Consider the following 18751-nt stretch of genomic DNA (forward strand, 5'->3'; position numbering starts at 1 on the left):
CCAAATCACTTTTGAAGAGATTGACCAAAAAAACGTACAAAATACTTTTCTCATTCCAGGTCCATCAACTGAAAGCAAAAGTGCTATAAAATGACGGATATTTAACAGATGCTTCAGTGTTTTTTCACAATTATTAAAAAATAATAATTCTGAGATGGCAAAGCAATGTTCGCGTTCCAGGCCCGTCCGTCTAGTGGGTAAAAAAATAAAACTGCTTACACTGTAAAGACATTATTTAAATTAAAAACATCTGACAGATGATTGTATTTTGGAAAAACATTTTCTGCAAACCTTTATTGTCCTTCCAGGCCCACATTGCAACAACAAATGTTCTAATAATAATTTTAAGATATCCTAATTAAATTGAACCAAAAAATTATAAAAATGGGGGGCAGGGGGGATTGTCATTCCAGGCCCATCTAGCAACAACAAAAACATATTAAAAATAAAGATTACCTGACAGATGTTAAAGTTTTTTCGTAGTTATTTTAAAAATAAATTTTCTGAAAAACTCATATATTTCTCAATTCATACCCATCTAGCCTCTACAAAAGCACCCTTAAATTACCTAAAAGCTGCTCTCAAGTTTATTTTCAGAATTATTTTTTGGGGAGATTATTTTTTGGGGAGAGACATTTTACCAAAACAAAAAACGCTTTTCCGTTCCAGGACGTTCTAGCAATACCCAAAAACTAACAGCAAAAAAATGTGTAGGATCCTCAACCTATTTTGAAAATACATTTTGAGTATTAACGTGCGTGTGGATGTTTGCTTGGCACAAGATACCCAACCGGTAAGTTGCACTGCAAGTCAAATGTGGATGAATGTACAGACGCTCCCCAACTTACGAACAAGTTACGTTCCGAGCGATCGTTCGTAAGGTGAATTTGTTCGTAAGTTGCTTCAGTGCTATATTTTGTATTATAATTTATGTTTAAAGAGTATACGTACAGTATTGTACTACGTATGTTAGAGAGAGAGAGCGAGAGACACACACAGTATGTACATGCACTGTACGTAATAAGATAAATAAAATGAAGTTTAACTTACTTTTGGAAGATGTACTCGATGCTTAAGGATTTGATGGAGGAGGAGGAGGAGGAAGAGGAGGATTTTATATCATGAGAGGTTCTTCGTCGTCGCTGGAATGGGCTTCAAAAGTTACTTCCTCCTCCGTAACTTCAATGTAGGAAGAAGTTGAGGGTCGCGGAGAAGAAGATGAGGGTTGATGAGTATCTTCCTTGGAGGATTTACTAGAAACTGGCCGAAAGAAGCGATCGAACTACGATTGCACAGTTTTCTTCTTTTTTCATCATAAATGATGCGGTAGCACTGTATGGCATCATTCAATTGATTTGCAACCTTTGTGCAACGTTCAATATTTGGGTCTTGCTGCTCGAAGAGTGCGATGGCTTTATCTATGAGCGACAGGCGTTTCTTCTTCTTCCTCCTCCTCGACACGTTGCTGAGCCTCCAATGCTGGGTGAGCTCTCACAGCGCGAAGCGTCGGTATTAGCGGCGGAAAGAAGCACTACAGTACTCGGAAAAAGGTGCGCAATAAAAAATCTAACTTACAGCATCTCTTTCCGAACATTTTTTGACATGCGCGCAGACATGTTCGTATGTACCGTTGTTCGTAACTCGAATGTTTGTAAGTAGGGGAGCGTCTGTATACATACTTCTCTCATGTATAAAAGATGAGAAGAAAACAAAAATAAATACTTCTAACAAAGATGTAATTCCCTCCCTTCACCTTACAGTCACTTCTTCGTCCTTCAGGCTTTTTTGTTTTTGACCAGCTAGGCAGTCCTCGCCCCTCACTTAACACTTGAACGAGGCTGTTCGTGGTGGAAAAGCGAGACAAAACGTTCCGCTGATGGAACACTGAAGCAGTTTTTCTTGATTTTGCCAAACAAATTGTCAGAGATGGTAAGGAAGCGAGCGTCGAGGAGAACTCAGCAGGGCGGGGAGACTCAAGCCAGCTGGAGGGAGGTCGAGAGGGGAGGTGGGGACGCGCTCACACGTCCACCACCATCTTTTTGTGTATGTCCAGACCGCCCACCACCTGCAAAGGAGACAGTGATGGAAATAGTTTCAATCTATGGGTTCTACTAAGCATTCCAGCAGCAGCAGTCTGATCCAACTTAGGAGTCAATAGGTTAATTAAATACAACGAGTTCCACTTTAAGCAGATTCTATTCATTAGGGTAGCAAAACTAGTACTGTGAGCTCTTTCCTTGGTTCTCATCAGTACTCAAGCAGCAGCTTTCTGGACCAGCTTCAGGGCTGGTCTAGTTTAAGACTATTTATTCGTCACACCAAAGAAACTGGCACTAGAGTACTGATCTCTTCTCCTGGTTCCAGTGAGCACTCCAGCAGCAGCGTTAAGGACAAGCTACATAGTGATTACAGAAATAATTCATAGATTACCAATTTAGGAATAATATTTATTTAATCAAGGTAGGAAACTGCTACTAGAGAACATATCTCTTCTCCTGGTTCTCATCAACACTCAAGCAGCACCATTTTGGACCAACTGGAGAGCCAATAATGATAATTCTATGAGGTCCAAGTTAAAGAAGATTAATTTCTTCAGGGTAGCTGACTGGGATCTCTTCTTTGGGTTCTAGTTTGCGCTTGAGCAGCCACTTCCTGGACCCGCTGGAGTCAAGGAGTACTTCAGTTAAAATTATTTTTAATTAAATGTCTATTTTTTTCTTCAGGTTAACATCGGAAACATCATGTGTAGCCCACACCTTTTAAAAGCTTACATGCTCCCGTTCAGTGGTTTTGTTTATTGAACATATAAATCAGTAACAGGAATATTAGAATTCTAAATTTAAAAAAAGATAGATGCTGCCGTTTTGATTAGCAACAGACTTCAACTGGGCTCAGAGATGAACTCTTCAAAATAGTATCTGTGACCGCACAACCGGCACCATAAAATCTCTGGCGAGGGCTCATCTCACCGCGCAGAATTCCTCAAAGGATATCCTGCCGTCGCCATCCTTGTCGGCGTTGATGATTGTTTTGTCCACGATCTGCTGCAACTGCGTGTCTTTCAGGTTGTTGCCCACCATCATCTTTAGTACCTGGAACAGTTCGCCGTTGGAGATATAGCCGTCCTTGTCCATGTCGTAGATCCGGAATGCGACTGCAGGTGTGTTGAAAGTAAATCAAGCAGCACACAGACACTCAAATGGGAACATCTAAATATCGTTAACCCTTCCAGCAAACTAGTTTATTGCGCACCAACTGACAAACACAATAAAAGTTGTAAACTTACATCGAAGTTTCTGCTCCTTGTCACCTTTGACGCTGAACTGTGATACTCCCTCGATGAACTCTGCGACAGCAAAAGGTCAATGAGCTGACTTACTATGAGATACCATCGTGGCAGGGCAGTGGTTCTCAAACCAGGGATCCGCAAGCGAGACCCCAAAAATATCTTGTTTGTTCAACCATTAACATTGCATTATCAGGGAGCAAGAAGACATTTTCAGTACTTCTGATTGGTCAATCATTTGTCAAAATCGACCAATAGATTAGTGAACAAATGTGAAATTAACCAAATTGCAACATAGGTGTGGATCGACGCCAGTGAAAAATAAAACAGCTTTGAGTCAGACTAGTCAAAAAGCTTGAGAACCCCAGCATTACAGAAAACTGAAAAATCTTGTAGTCGTATACTCGTAGTAGTATCCAACCTTTAAAGTCCACTTCTCCATTGCCGTCCGTGTCAAATATGTCGATGACCCGCTGCACGAGAGGATTCTGCTGCAACTCAGGCAGCGACATGAACTCCTCCACGCTGAGCGAGCCCGAGTTGTCAAGGTCCAGTTTCTTGAAGCGCTTTCCGAGACGCTTGATCTCGTCCGGGTCGACTGAGATGGGGAAATAGGAGAGTTGAGACACTTTTGATCAGACCATCTCCTGGAACTTTCAGTGTTTATTTGACATGAAGTTTTCATGAGGGGAGGTGTGTGTGTGTGGGTATGTGGGGTGGGGGGGTATGATACAATGATGCTGGCAGCAAAATCAATTGTCCTTGATAGAAGCCAAGATGCTGCCACTTCCAACTAGGTCAAGGACATTACTTGTGGCATGCAGATGGCACACTGTGTTCTGGTCTGATTTGATTATTTTGGGGTATAATGGCACATGAGCGTGCAGTGGATAAAAAAATGTGTAAGACGTCCTCATAACATTAAATGTAGAAAGAATTAACACATTACAGGTGCTCTTCAAATTTGGCAGGCAAAAACATGTTGATAATCTTCCTATTTCTATAATAGGACCAATAGCCACCATTAAAATGAAAGTTTTACCTAAAATAAACTATTTTTTCTCAATGATTCCATTTAAACCTATGGCTAACTGGTTCCAGTTGTTGGACTCAGCCGTTACAAAATTTTACTGGAATAAAAAAAAAGCAAAGATTAGTCTATCTACTCTTCAGAAAAGTAAATCCAAAGGTGGTCTAGAGGCACCAAATTTTATGTACTACTATATAGCCAACCAGCTACAATATATCGTTCTATGGGCACAACCCAACAGAGATACTAACTGTTGGCTGGAACTAGAACAGAAGGATTGTAATAACCTCAGACTTCTAGATTTACTCTTTATTACAACATCAATTAAGCGACATAATTGTTTTAAAAACCCAATGATTTCCGCCACCCTGACTGCTTGGTGGAAGGCATTAGAAATTACAAAAGCCCAAGTGGAGCCCTGTGGGCTTTCTCTCCTATGGCATAACCCCGACTTTCGAATTAACAACCAATCGTTTTATTTAGGTGTGTGGGAGCAGAAAGGAATTACACATCTCCACCATCTCTTCTCAGATAATATGTTTATATCATATACATCCTTGCTCCAAAAATACAAAATAACAAACGGAAATTTTTTACATTATCTGCAAGTTAAAAATATGATAAAGAAACAAATTCCAACACTTCAGGGTATGCTCCAACCGCCTGTTTTAGCTAAAGATATTACCAAGCTTTCTCCGACAACAACAAAAAAACTTTCAAAAATATATAAGTTACTTTCATATACGGATAAAATGTCTTTACCCATCTTAAAATGGGAGACAGACTTGTCTATAGCTCCGGAATCTGACTTTTGGATTCAAGTTTGTGAAAATGCATTTAAAATGACAAAACACACAAATTTACAACTTATCCAATATAAAATTATCCATAGAACATACATTACTCAATATATGATGAAGAAAATGGGACTCTCCGACTCCGACATTTGTCTCCAGTGTTTACAAAACACTACAGACACTTATTTTCATGCTTTATGGTTATGCACTCCGGTTACTGTATGTATTTCTGGACTAAAGTCTTAGAAAAACTTTCCGCTATCTTGGACTGTAGGATACCTTTATCTCCAAACTTGTGTTTGCTAGGTGACCTAACAACAACTGACTTACCACATAAACAATTTCAATCTACACTTGTAGCCCTTACTATCGCAAAAAAAAACAATTCTTGTTAACTGGGAAAATAAACAAACTCTGAATATCGACCAATGGTCTAACCTCCTCATAAATTACATTTTAATGGAAAAAATATCGGCCTCCAATAAAAAACAAATATCAAAATTCATAGAAATATGGTCTACGTATACAGACGCTCCCCACCTTACGAACGAGTTACGTTCCGGACGATCGTTCGTAAGGTGAATTTGTTCGTAAGTTGCTTCAGTGCTATATTTTGTATTATAATTTATGTTTAAAGCCTATATAAGTATATTGAAGGTTTATATAAGTATATTTAAGGCTTGTACAAGTAACCTGCATTGGTTTGTACTGAAAAAAACTTAATAAAATGGAGAGAATACGTACAGTACTGTACTGTACTACGTATGTTAGAGAGAGAGAGCGAGAGAGACACACAGTATGTACATGTACGTAATAAGATAAATAAAATGAAGTTTAACTTACTTTTGGAAGATGCACTCGATGCTTAAGGAGATGATGGAGGAGGAGGAAGAGGAGGATTTTATATCATGAGAGATTCTTCGTCGTCGCTGGAATCGGCTTCAAAAGTTATTTCCTGCTTCATGGGGACCGGCGTTTTCTTCCTCCTCCTCCTCGCCACGTTGCTCAGCCTCCAATGAGCTCTCACAGCGCCAATCGTCGGTATTAGCGGCGGAAAGAAGCACTACGCGCAATACAAAATCTAACTTACAGCATTTCTTTCCAAACATTTTTCCACATACTGTACGCGCAGAAATGTTCGTATGTACCGTTGTTCGCAACTCGAATGTTCGTAAGTAGGGGAGCGTCTGTATAGAATATTTTAACCTAATTCTGGTTATTTAATTCTGCCTGTTAGCGAAAGCCACCACATCGTGATAACTTACATTGATGTCTCTGCATTTGGCAGTTTGTAACTAATGGTTGTGTTTTAATAGTCAGGAACCCAGTTGCTGCCAACAGGATCGAGCAGATTCACCTCCAATGGGCACTAAGGGCTAATATTCGGATTCACTGCATGCCAGGGGACTAACTCTACAGGTGCTGTCCCCCTCTGGCTGGGCGTGGGCGGTTCTGCCCCTCTGTTGGCTGCTGGGTGGCGGCTGCGTCTTGATTGTTCCCTGTGTCTCGTGGGGGGTGCTGTGTTGCGGGGCTCTCCCTGGTGTTCGGGGCGGCGCCGCCCCGGCGCGGTCCGTCGCTCTGGGCCCGGCGACGTGGTTCGGGGCCTGTGGGCCGCCGGGGTGCCCCGTGGTTCCCTCTCCCCTCCCCCTTCCTCCCCCTTGCTTCCTCTCCCTCTTCGCCTCTCCCCGCCCGTCCTCCGCCTCCCTGTCCCTTCTCCCTCGTCGCCCTTCCTCCTCCTCCTCTCCCCCTCTCTCTGCGGCCCTGCCACTGCCTCCTGCCCTTCCTGTCGTCTCCTTCCCCCGTCCCCTCCACCTCCCCTGTCCGCCCTCCTCCCCCTCCCCTGGGCCGGGGGTTCCATCCGTGGCCCGGGTCTCGGCGCTCCGGGGGCCGGGGGTGTGGGATTTGTGTTGTGCCCGCCCCGCTCCGGTGGGCCTCTGGGCACTTCGGGCGGGCCCCAGTATCCGGGGGGCGAGCCGGGGTCCCGGTGGGGTGGGTGGGCGTTTGGTGGGCGGGTGCGCCTCCCGCCCCCGCCCGGTTGGGGGGGGCCCAGCTGGTCACCCCTCTTAACTCACTGCACTAGTTTTGCACAATACATTTTAGACATAGAGGGCACATAACACACTTTGGGGGGGAGTGGGGTAGGGTGGCCCTGCAGCTCCCCTCCAATTTTAATGCACCACACAACTGTGGGGGGGGGGGGGGGGGTCATCGGTTGGGGCAGGCCGCAGTATGGAGCAGTGCTTCTGCCTCTGGTGTTCCATCCCTCCGCGTGGTGGGGGGGTGGGGTAGGCGCAGATGCCCTCTCCGCTCCGCTGCCCGGCCCCTCTTCGGCGCCGATGCCTGGGTGCGGTGTGTCCCCGGGGTCTGGGGGGCGGGGGCTGTCGGTTGGTGGGGGTGGGGGGCGGGGGCGGCGTGGTTGGGGGGGGTGGTGGTGGGGGTGCTGGGGTGGGGGGTGTCTGGGGATTTGGGGACCTGGGGGCGGTTGGGGTGGATGGGGGGCGGGGGGTCGTGGGGGAAGCGGGGGTTGTGGGCCGGTGGGGTGCCTGGTGGGCCTGCAGTGCCCCGTCCTGCTGCGTTGGGTTGGGGGCGCGGGCCGCGTTGGGGTGGGGGGGCGCTCCTGCTCCTGGGTTTGCTCTCCGGCCGGTGGCCCCTACTGGGCCCGGGGGTCGTCCTTTGGCGCTGCCACGGCCTGGGGGGCCCTGAGGTGTTGCGCTTGCGCTGTCCTGGCGGGGGTCGACGGCTCCCCTCTTTGGTGGAGATTTTCATGCATGCCACATCCACCACACCAGCATCTATCAAAACTCAGACACAATCTGTTTCTCCCTCAGGTCATTGAATCGGTGGAGGCTGGTGTCTGTGGATCTCACTCTGCTTCGTCTGTCCTTTCTACCTTTCCTCAGTTTCTCCTTTGGGCCCTTGAGGTCTCCCTGATTTGTTGGAATTTAGATGTCTTTGGGGTTGGTGAAGGACTCTGGTTAGTGGCCCGGTGGGTGGTGTCTGGTCGGTGCTGGGCTCCGCTTTTCTTTCTTTTCTTTGGTCCCTCTTCGGGTCTCATGGCGGCCCCACGACTCTGGCTGGATTTTGAAGTGTTCGGTTTAGGTGAACGGTATGGGATTTTTTTTTTTACACGCACGCACGCACAAACACACATCCACATACAAAAAAAAAAAAAAAGGGAGAACAATGATGATGACATGTCAAATGATCAATACTGAGCTCTCCCAAAAACAAAAAAACAAACATGTTGATAAAAAGCATAGTGATTAATCACAATTTTAAAATGTGATTAATCTGATTAAAAAATGTAATCGTTTGACAGCTCTATTATGCAGTCAATTAACTGACTTTACTGGTTCTACGAGTGTCTCTCATATCCCTTCTCTGAGTTCTAGTCAGTGGTTTTAGCGGTACTTACTGCTCTAAAAATTGCATGGAAAGTCAGTGAGTAAACCAAATCTAATAAACATTATACAAAGGAGAAAAGGACTGTAATAGTAAAATATAAACATATTCTAACTCTACTTTATGTGGAAAGGTATTCTTTTTTCTTTTTCTTTTTTTAAATAAAAGTGCTCCTCTACATACGCACAGAAAATTATATAGTATGTATATAAACCAGTTTAAAAGTAATATTTATACAACAAAAATACAGTACACAACCCAATTTGATTAGAAAATGGTTTGGTCCACATCGGCCCTCCGCTCCCTCCCACCCCCGTTGTTGCGACGTATGTTTCTGGAGTAAACCATCTCCCCACAGTTTACAGTAAGAACACAAATGGACCTTGGACTTTGTTTTCTACATATATATTGCATATATGAAAAGCACGCATCTCCATTTTTTGTTGTCATTTAGGTTTTTCTCCCCCAAAGTTTTTCCCTTGGTGCTGAAACATGTATTCCTAAATGGTCAAAGTTTTTTTTGGTTTTTGTGTCAACCAAAACAGGTATCTCCAATTTCTTTCTACTTTTTGCAAAGTTTTTACCGTCCTTGCTATCCAATAAAAGAATATACTGTCTCCAAATGAGGTGTCAGACTCATTTAATAATAGAGGTCATCCTTTCAGTCCTTGAGCATCGTCTTCACTGTAGCACGACCTCGGCACTAATTGAAACCGCACGAGGTGTTGTGCCCGTTTTAGCGCGGCTCCAACCGCATCATCTGTGTTAAATGTGTCAGTGACATTGAAGCAATCCAGCGACACCGAGCTGCGATATTGTGGTAATTGGATAACTGTTATGAACTAGACCATGCAAGTCTTCTATAAATATCTTCTTGAAGTGTGTATTTGAGTGGTGGGAATACTTACAATGCGTGCACATTTCCAGGGGGTAGCTGGCTTCATTTCCCTGATGAAAGAACAAACGAGAGCATATTGATATTCACAATAGTACATACTCAAACGTTCAAAGTAGTTCCTTTAACACTACCTGTGAAAATCAGCATTTTCCACCATCCTACACAATTTCGCAATTCAATAATTCACCCATTAGGTGGAACCGATTAATGGCATTTTAATTCATTTCAATGAGGAAAACTCAAAACTGTTTTTAAATCAAGATAACCCTCACTGTACTTCACATAGAGTGACCGAGGGGGCAAACGTGATGATACCGAGATTGATTGACTGCCCAGCAGCCTCCACCAACTATCCCCTTTATTGTATTGTTCCTCTTGGAGCAAAATCATGCTGGAAAGTCACCATTCTGCCTCTTCTGTTAGCACTGATCTTAAACCCTGTTGCAAAACAGCTGCAAAACATTGACACATGCAATCACAGCAGACTAACCTTCATTTGTCATCTTCCAAGATTAGTCAATGGAAAATCACATCAAGCACAAGCTAATTAAAAAAAAATTGCATTGAGTTCCAGGACTGCTATTCCTTCCAAGAATTAATATTCACACACAAACGCTGCAGTAACACCTAGATATCAATAGCCAGAGGCATAATCAGCGAAAAACGACTTTTAATAATAAAGTTCATTCACAATTTTTTTTTCCTCTTAATGTGAATATGTATCTCCCTAAGCGCACTGCCCCTAAGAGGCCAAGGCAATCAAAGCAGCAACAGCTGGTATGTTTTGTTTTGTTGTTTAATTATTATTATTGTTCTTTGTTGCTATAGTTCTCACATATTATTTGACTTGTTACTAATGTATTTGTTGGTAGTTTTTTCAAGTTATATATATTTTTTTATTTTTATTTTTTTCCTGGGAGATTCAGTATTGATCATTTGAAATGTCATCATCATTGTTCTCCCTTTTTTTTTTGTTTTTTTGTTTTTTTTTGTATGTGTGTTTGTGCGTGTGTGCGTGCGTGTGTGTGCGTGCGTGCGTGCGTGCGTGCGTGCGTGCGTGCGTGAGAAAAAAATAAAATAAATAAATAAGAATTCCCATACCGTTCACCTAAACCGAACACTTCAAAATCCAGCCAGAGTCGTGGGGCCGCCAGGAGACCCGAAGGGGGACCAAAGAAAAGAAAGAAAAGCGAAGCCCAGCACCGACCAGACACCACCCACCGGGCCACTAACCTTCACCAACCCCAGAGACATCCAAACTCCAACAAATCAGGGAAACCTCAAGGGCCCAAAGGAGAAACTGAGGAAAGGTAGAAAGGACAGACGAAGCAGAGTGAGATCCACAGACACCAGCCTCCACCGAATCAATGACCTGAGGGAGAAACAAATTGTGTCTGAGTCTCGATAGATGCTGGTGTGGTGGATCTTGCATGCATGAAAATCTCCACCAAAGAGGGGAGCCGTCGACCCCCGCCAGGACAGAGCAAGCGCAACACCTCAGGGCCCCCCAGGCCGCGGCCGCGCCAAAGGACGACCCCCGGGCCCCGCAGGGGCCACCGGCCGGAGAGCAAACCCCGGAGCAGGAGCGCGCCCCCCACCCCAACGCGGCCCGCGCCCCCCACCCCAACGCGGCCCGCGCCCCCAACCCAACGCAGCAGGACGGGGCACTGCAGGCCCACCAGGCACCCCACCGGCCCACAACCCCCGCTCCCCCCGCGACCCCCCCGCCCCCACCCCCACCAACCGACAGCCCCCCAGCCCCCGACCCCAGACCCCGGGGACACACCGCACCCAGGCATCCGCGCCGAAGAGGGGGCCGGGCAGCGGAGCGGAGAGGGCACCCGCGCCCACCCCACCACGCGGAGGGACGGAACACCAGGGGCAGAAGGGGAGATGGGGGCACCGGAGGACGGGCGGCATCCCCGAACCCCAGGCCCAGCGGGGAGAGGCCCCGGTCGTCACCCCAACGATCTAAGTGAAAAACTAACCCTGTTACTAAGTTCGCCAGCTCGCCGACTGGCGAACTCTACCCCTAAACCGTGAGTGTGACCCCACCCAATGTATATACATAAGTGTGTGTGTGTGGTGCATTAAAATTGGGGGCAGGTGAACCGGAGCAGAGGGAAATGATATCCCCCCCTGCTCCGATCCACCCGCCCCTCAGGCATGTCAATGAGCGTATGTGGTGCATTAAAATAAGTAAATGGGGGGGGGGACCTGCACACGGACAGGCGACCGCAGCACTGCTCCATACCGCGGCCACCCCAACCGATGCCCCCCCCCCCCCACTTTTTATAAGATGAATATGATATAATTTTACCTCTAATTACTGCTTTCCCAGCTTCCCAGAGAAGAGATGGCGATAGGCCTGGAGAGTCATTTATTTCCAAAAAGTCTGCCCATTCTTTCCTTATAATTTTATCAAACTCTGCATCGTTTAGCAGAGAGATGTTAAAACGCCATGTTGGTGGTGGTTTAAAGGTATAATCAACTTGTAGGGAAAGTGAGACTGGTGCGTGGTCGCTAATAATAATAGGATGTATTTTTGTAACAGTTTTATCAGCAATAGAGTTATTTGTAAGAAAATAATCAATTCTTGAAAAAGACCGGTGTACAGCGGAAAAGAAGGTAAATTCCTTCTTATTTGGGTTTTTAAGTCTCCAGCTGTCGACGAGGCCAAAATCATCCATATATTCCCCTATTACTTTAGTAGATTGTAATCGCCTTATACATGTTGTGTTATTAGAACGGTCTATTAATGGATTTAAGACTGTGTTAAAGTCTCCTCCAATAATAATAGTAGAGTTCGCTGCTAAATCAAACAGCTGAGAGAAAAATTCATGGAAAAAGGCCGGATCATCATTATTAGGGGCATATAAATTGCCAAGTGTATATATCTTATTAAATATAGTTACCTGAATAATAATGTATCGGCCCTCTGGGTCTGTTATTGTATTATTTAGAGTAAAGAGTAAATTCTTATGTATGAGTATACAGACTCCTCTTTGTCTGCTGTTATAAGGGGCAGAGTATGCTTGGCTAAAATTCTTATCAATAAGTAATTTTTCTTCAGATTTTTGTAGGTGGGTTTCTTGCAGGAGGCAAATATCTGCTTTTAATTTTAAGAGATGGTCTAAAGTTTTTATTCTTTTTGCCTGTGAGCGAGCGCCACAAACATTCCAGGAAACCAGAACTAATTTATGCATACAAACAATATAGGCTCAGTCCTGTGTAAATATCTGCATAGGCCATTTGTCAATACTGGCATGTTATAGGATAGAATCAAAGTAGTTAGGTGATTTATATAATTTGTGTAAAATATAAGGAAATGTGTAAGTAAATATAACAGTGAAAAAACTGGTAGGGATGTGAAAGTGAAGGACGTTAGTGGGGAGTTAAACAACATTATAATACACCAGTAACTGGTAACCCAAGCGAGATTTTTTTATTTTTTTTTTTAAATCTACTTTTAGATATAGTTATGTATTATTATTATATTTATAATATAGCGTAAACATAATGAGTATTCATATTTTAGGTTTTATAACCACATATACATTATATGTATATGTATATGTATACATCTAATAATCAAACAAAGTTTAGTTCCATCGATGCTAATTAGAACAGCCAGGGAGTGGAGTTGGGGTTCCGGAATAGTTGGCCATCGATGCATAGTTTATCAACGACCATCATAGTCCGTTTACCCTCCTGCCTATTTTGTTTCATTATAGGAAACAGTACCTTTCGCCGCTCATTAATCTCTCTAGGGAATTGGTCATTCATTCCAAATGAGGTCCCTTTAAGCTCCCGTCCTTTACTTTTAACAAATACTTTTTGTTTAAAATGCTCAAATTTGGCGATAATAGGACGGGGTCTGTTGCCCCTACGAGCTCCAAGCCGATGTACCCGGTGAAAGGAGATGTTATTTACCGTCTCCTGAGGAATTTTTAACGATGTCGTCATAAATTTTTTTATCTCAATCTCTGGATTGTCAGAGGTGTTCTCGGATATACCTAAGAATATTAAATTATCCTGCATGCTGCGGGATTGAACATCCAGAATAGTTTCTTTTAGCATTTTATTTTCCTTTTTAATGGTTTCTAACTCGGCTGAAACAGTCACGAGTGTAGCGTGTATCTCGGCATTGTTGCGTTGGAGATCATTTATTTGTTGGCTGAGGAATTCCATACTTACCTTAAATCCCTTCACCTCCTCGCAGATTAGGGAGAGGACCTCTAACTTTTTATTTATGGACTCCAGCATACTGACCGAGACCTCCGTAGTAGTTAGGTCGTCCGTGTCCGTCGCTGAGTCATTCTTTCTCTTTTTAGAGGGTTTCTTAGACGTTTTTTCAAGTTATATTTAAAGATGAGTTAGTAGTTTAATGCTCAGTTTTGAAATCAATGAATAATCGTATTTATTCAAAGTGACATTCAATATCCATCAGAATATTCTTCATTGTTACATTTTCCCATAATCGCCCAGCACTAATAGAACATTAAATATGATGTCAATGTGATACATCAGGGATGTAGAACAAGGTATACAAATAGCTATATGAGACATTAGAGCTGAATAGAACTTGACATATGGTTACATGTGTTCTATGAATATACACACAATCATAAAGTTATTGAAATGTACCTAAAATATTTTTAAAAATCAAGTACAAGAGCACTACATCACAATTGTCCACTTGGCCCTGTAATGTAAATCCAGCCTAAGAGAGGTTACAGTATTTTAAGCACAGCAAAGTGACACAGGTGGAATTACCCATGAGATTACAGAACAATCTTATTGATCACTAAAGAGGGGGATGGAGCACAGATATCCTGAGGCTCAAAACAAATGTCTTAACATCTAAATCATCAGAATCAAAATCCAGTCTACCGATTGTCATTTGATTTAACGAGCCACATGCTAACTTTAATAGGCAGTAGAAACTCACTCCACTTCAGACGCATTAAGTTCAAGATGGTTGGAGTAGGAGAGGCGGCATTGTGCAGCCTAATCCATAAATTATGCTTCATTCACAATCAATAAACACTAACACAACACGAGCTTTGCATATGTAAGAGTCTGGCTGGCAACCCAAATAAGCATGGCCAATTATAGATCTGCAGATGGGGGTGGGTCACGCATGTAGCGGAATAGTCTACTGGAACAAGTAAACCCACACCCACACATGTAATCGTTGCTTAATGTAACACATTAAAAAATAAGCCCCTTATATGCTATTTGAAAAGCCGATACTTAGCTGCCTTTTTTCACAGTTGCTATTCTGTATAAATGACACAGAATGGGGGGCGGGAGTTGGGGGAGTTGAACACCACTCGTGTGAAATTGTATTTTGCAAAACCAAGACCAAGGGTATGAAGTTCAAGTTATTTCTTATTTATTTCTTCTGCCCCCGCGACCTGACCGGGATAAGCGGAAGAAGACGGACAGACGGACGGACAAGACCAAGGGTGTGAAGTTCAAGTTAGTTATTTCTTATTTACAAGCAAAAATTTGAGCTACGACTGCTTAGATATTGCCGGCGAACTTCCCAACAAGCAGCAGATCTGGCAGCTAGTCAACAAATCTTTGAAAAGGAGGCTAAGGTCTTGCTTCAAGCTATTGGCATTCCTCGTTTAAGTTGAAAGTAGTGATGTCAAAATTAAAGCGTTAACTGAATAATTAATCACAAAAAAATTGCATTAAATCATGAATTAACCCAGATTAATCGCACTATTAATTCTGACCATAGATTATCCTTTGGCATGACAGTGGATGGCTACGTTTAAGGTAGCACAGGTTGTGTTTGAGCAATAAACATAACTATATACATTAAAGTAAAGCATTTAATACATGTTTGCATATCACATTTAGAATATTTGTTCATGACAAAATATTGGGCTCATTTTTTTCCCATTTTAAACTATGCAAGTAATTAACTGATTAGAAAAAGAGGAGGATGAGCATGTGCAGTGGATCAAAAAATGTTGAAGACATCCTCATAACATTAAATGTCAAAATAATTAACGTAGCCTGGTGCTCTTTAAATTTGGCGGGAAATAATGTTGAAAAAAAGGCTTTTTTGTTAGGCGATTAATCAAAGTTCTAAAATGTGATTAATCTGATTTAAAAAATGCAATCGTTTTGACTTCTCTAGTGAGTAAAGTAAGTAAGTAAAACCAAACATAAAACAAAGAGAATTAGAGCTGTCAAAATTAATTGATTAATCTGCAAGTAATCCTTTTATCTAAATTAATTGACAACTATTTTAATAATAGAGTAATCGTTTGGAGCCTTTTTTTTTTATTGTCCAAATCCTCTGATTTCAGCACATCAACAGTAATTGTTTACAGAGTTCTGCAGTCCTTCAAGAAAGTAGACTGATTATCTTCTGTGTTTAATCAAAATAAGACATTTGCAAACATCTCTTTTTACTTTGGAAAACAGTGCCGAACCAGTAACATTGTATAACATCAACCTCCCCCCACCCATTTTTTTTTTAATACAAAGTATGAAATGAACACCAATCACTGGATAATAAACAGCAAGCAGGGGGGGGAATCCTTTTGTAATACACTTTGATGCAAAGTTAAAATTAATCAGATTAATCGATTGAACATCACTAAAGACATTTTTTTTATTATTAAACCAGCTCAATTAATAAAGAGCAGCGCTATAGAAAATGAACAAATGTGAATAAAAAGCCCACTGCCCACCACCGCCACTACTGAAAATTGGTGCCAACACAACTGCAGTCATGCACTGAACACTGAGTGGGCTGCGTGGTTGTGCGAATGAAGCTCGTATCTCTTGTTTCATATTAGCTGCAGCAGCGCTTGATTGTGATACAGCAAAGTATGGACTCCATATTGTCATATGTACTGTAGGTTGAATAGAAGGACGCTGTCATGTTTACACATCAAACCTATCAATACAACTAACTGGGAAATTTTTCTAGTTAAATCCTCAATCATTAAACCTGTTAACGCCCAAAAGTGTGTGCTGTAAGTGTGGTTGTCATAATAGAAACACATTATACAAATAAATACATTGCAGGGTCTGTGATGCATGTTCCAGTCTTTTTTTCCTGGCGGAATCTGATGTTGCTCCCATAGGGATTCAATACAATGGCATCGACCGACTGAGGTGGGTTTTGAGGAGAATCCACCTCTCCAAAGGCATCTTTCTTCAGTTTTCGTGTTGCTTAATGGACTCTCACATTGCTCTAGTTAAACTGTATAGCACCACTTTATGGACTGAATGTTGTCCACTCAAAATCCATTGCAGCCTGATCTTCCTGGAAGGGGGATTCACCTATTTGCGGTCCCTGATCAAGGTTCCTTTTTTCTCCCATTCTTTTTTTTTTTTTTTTAAATGGACCCTAAACGTGTATTAATTGTGCTTTTGAGAAGAGCTCCATGTAGGACATGCGGTTAACACCCTGGACTTGTAGCCAGCCAATATGCAAACACCTAAGGAAGATTGTGAGTCCTTTTAACTTGTAGGTTTATGGTTGGAGAAAACCAGATAATGGTGAATCTTGTAGAGACAATGACCCTGAATGGCAAAACATAATTTACACGATTAAAAAAATATTTATCTATGTATGTATCTATTTAATCTAACATTGATTTACCATAGTTATACAAAAACTTTGCATAACCCAACGTGATTCTTTCGACTGAGACTGAGAAAATCAGCCGTCTTTGTTGTTTACATTTGCCTTGAACACTTTGGGATCGGAAGTGAGACAATCCAAGTGGGATCAAACCGACGTCCCACCTTCCTCAAACGCAGCATTAATTCGGTGAAATTACAATCTCCACTCATTGAAAAGCATTGGCCTTTTGATCGTTATAATTTGATTGTGAGGATTATTTTGATTTCAAAACATGATGAAATATGACTACTAACAATCTTCTTGGTTTGTACGTTAGTCACAGGCAAAAGCAATACAAATACGCCGTTTGTTTTTACAGAAATATCAGAAATTCTTGAATTGTCTATATCGTGTGGCTAGTCTACTTCCTTGCGAAATTACAATATTGCAACTGTAAATACTGACAAACCAGAAAGCACACACTCAAAATGAGACATTTACAGGCGTGTATGTGTTTCACGAAAACTAATTGACACGAAGACGTGGCGAGGAATAAACAACACGACCTGACAGAGATCAAGAGACGCGAATGTGGGCCAAAGGCTTCAGGCTGCTGACAGACTAGCCCCCCTCCATCCGCCTCCCCGGACAGGAGGCGGACGAGATGCTACAAAGTGGGCGAGAAACGGAAGATCCTCCGGGGGGCGTCCTCCGTTATGACGTTGACTTTAAAAGCCAAATAAGCATTAAATTGCGCATTAAATCGACAAATAAAAGCACGGTAGACAATTGGGGCCGCTTACCATGGTGTTGCTCGGTTGAGAAAACCCAGACAATGTGAAGAAAACCGTAAAGGGATTCGGGAGCGCTCCAAACGCCGCCGCTAGAGCCGGTCGCGTATCGGCGTGACCCAGCCTCGTGTACTCTCTTTTCAGTCTTGCTCTCCCTTCGCCCCAACTTCAACTGCAGTGGAGAACCGGCGAGTTTGGGAAAATCAAAAAGCGACCCGCTTGGCTGGTGAACGAAACGTGAGAGGCTAGTTTTGACGCTCAGGGAGGCAGAGCCGGCGGGGCGACGAGGGGAGATGCTGCATTCAGTGACAGTGGGAAAGTCAGTCTATTCCGCTCGGATGGTACTGGCTCAACCTCAAAACAACAGTTTTTTGTTTTGTTTCTCAAGACACATTTTGTTATACAGTATGGGTATTTACACAATTATAAATTACTTGATATGTATAAAAAACGGAATCTATAAGCATTTCATACCGTTGGTTGAATAACTTCATGCAAGGAGATAACGGCGTATCCTCACGTAGTCAGTACTGTAGTTACAAATCACGTTGTCTTACGTGAAGTTACGTCGAATTATTAAATTAATTTGATAAATAAATCAACACTTTTCCTATTCGGAGGTTGAAAACTAATTTTTCTCACTTTTTTTCCCTAAAGTAGCTTCCTTGTGTTTCTGACTGGAACACAGTGACCATGAAATAATTAATTAAATAGAGAAACAATTATATATATATATATATATATATATATATATATATATATATATATATATATATATATATATATATATATTCTACGGCTACAGTTTTCACGACTTTCTATGTTGCTTGTGCCAGCAGTAAAAAGGCAACTCAGTTGCCTTTTTACTGCTGGCAACTCAGTTGCCTTTTTACTGCTGGCACAAGCAACATAGAAAGTCGTGAAAACTGTAGCCGTAGAATAGTAGC

The 18751-nt window shown here is 42.5% G+C and overlaps 1 protein-coding gene across 1 annotated transcript; it reads right to left on the reverse strand.

Annotated features, from left to right (window-relative positions):
- Window positions 1-261: 261 nt before the first annotated feature.
- On the reverse strand, window positions 262-18117 carry ppp3r1a (protein phosphatase 3, regulatory subunit B, alpha a). Its single transcript, XM_077582548.1, has 6 exons — window positions 17817-18117; window positions 9424-9463; window positions 3708-3884; window positions 3287-3346; window positions 2970-3154; window positions 262-2065 (listed from the first exon to the last, which is right to left on the reverse strand). The coding sequence occupies exons 1-6, from the start codon at window positions 17817-17819 to the stop codon at window positions 2018-2020; spliced, it is 513 nt and encodes a 170-aa protein (XP_077438674.1). The 5' UTR covers window positions 17820-18117; the 3' UTR covers window positions 262-2017.
- Window positions 18118-18751: the final 634 nt, after the last annotated feature.

The sequence above is a fragment of the Vanacampus margaritifer genome, chromosome 12 (assembly GCF_051991255.1).
Source record: "Vanacampus margaritifer isolate UIUO_Vmar chromosome 12, RoL_Vmar_1.0, whole genome shotgun sequence".
In the NCBI taxonomy this organism is placed as follows: domain Eukaryota; kingdom Metazoa; phylum Chordata; class Actinopteri; order Syngnathiformes; family Syngnathidae; genus Vanacampus; species Vanacampus margaritifer.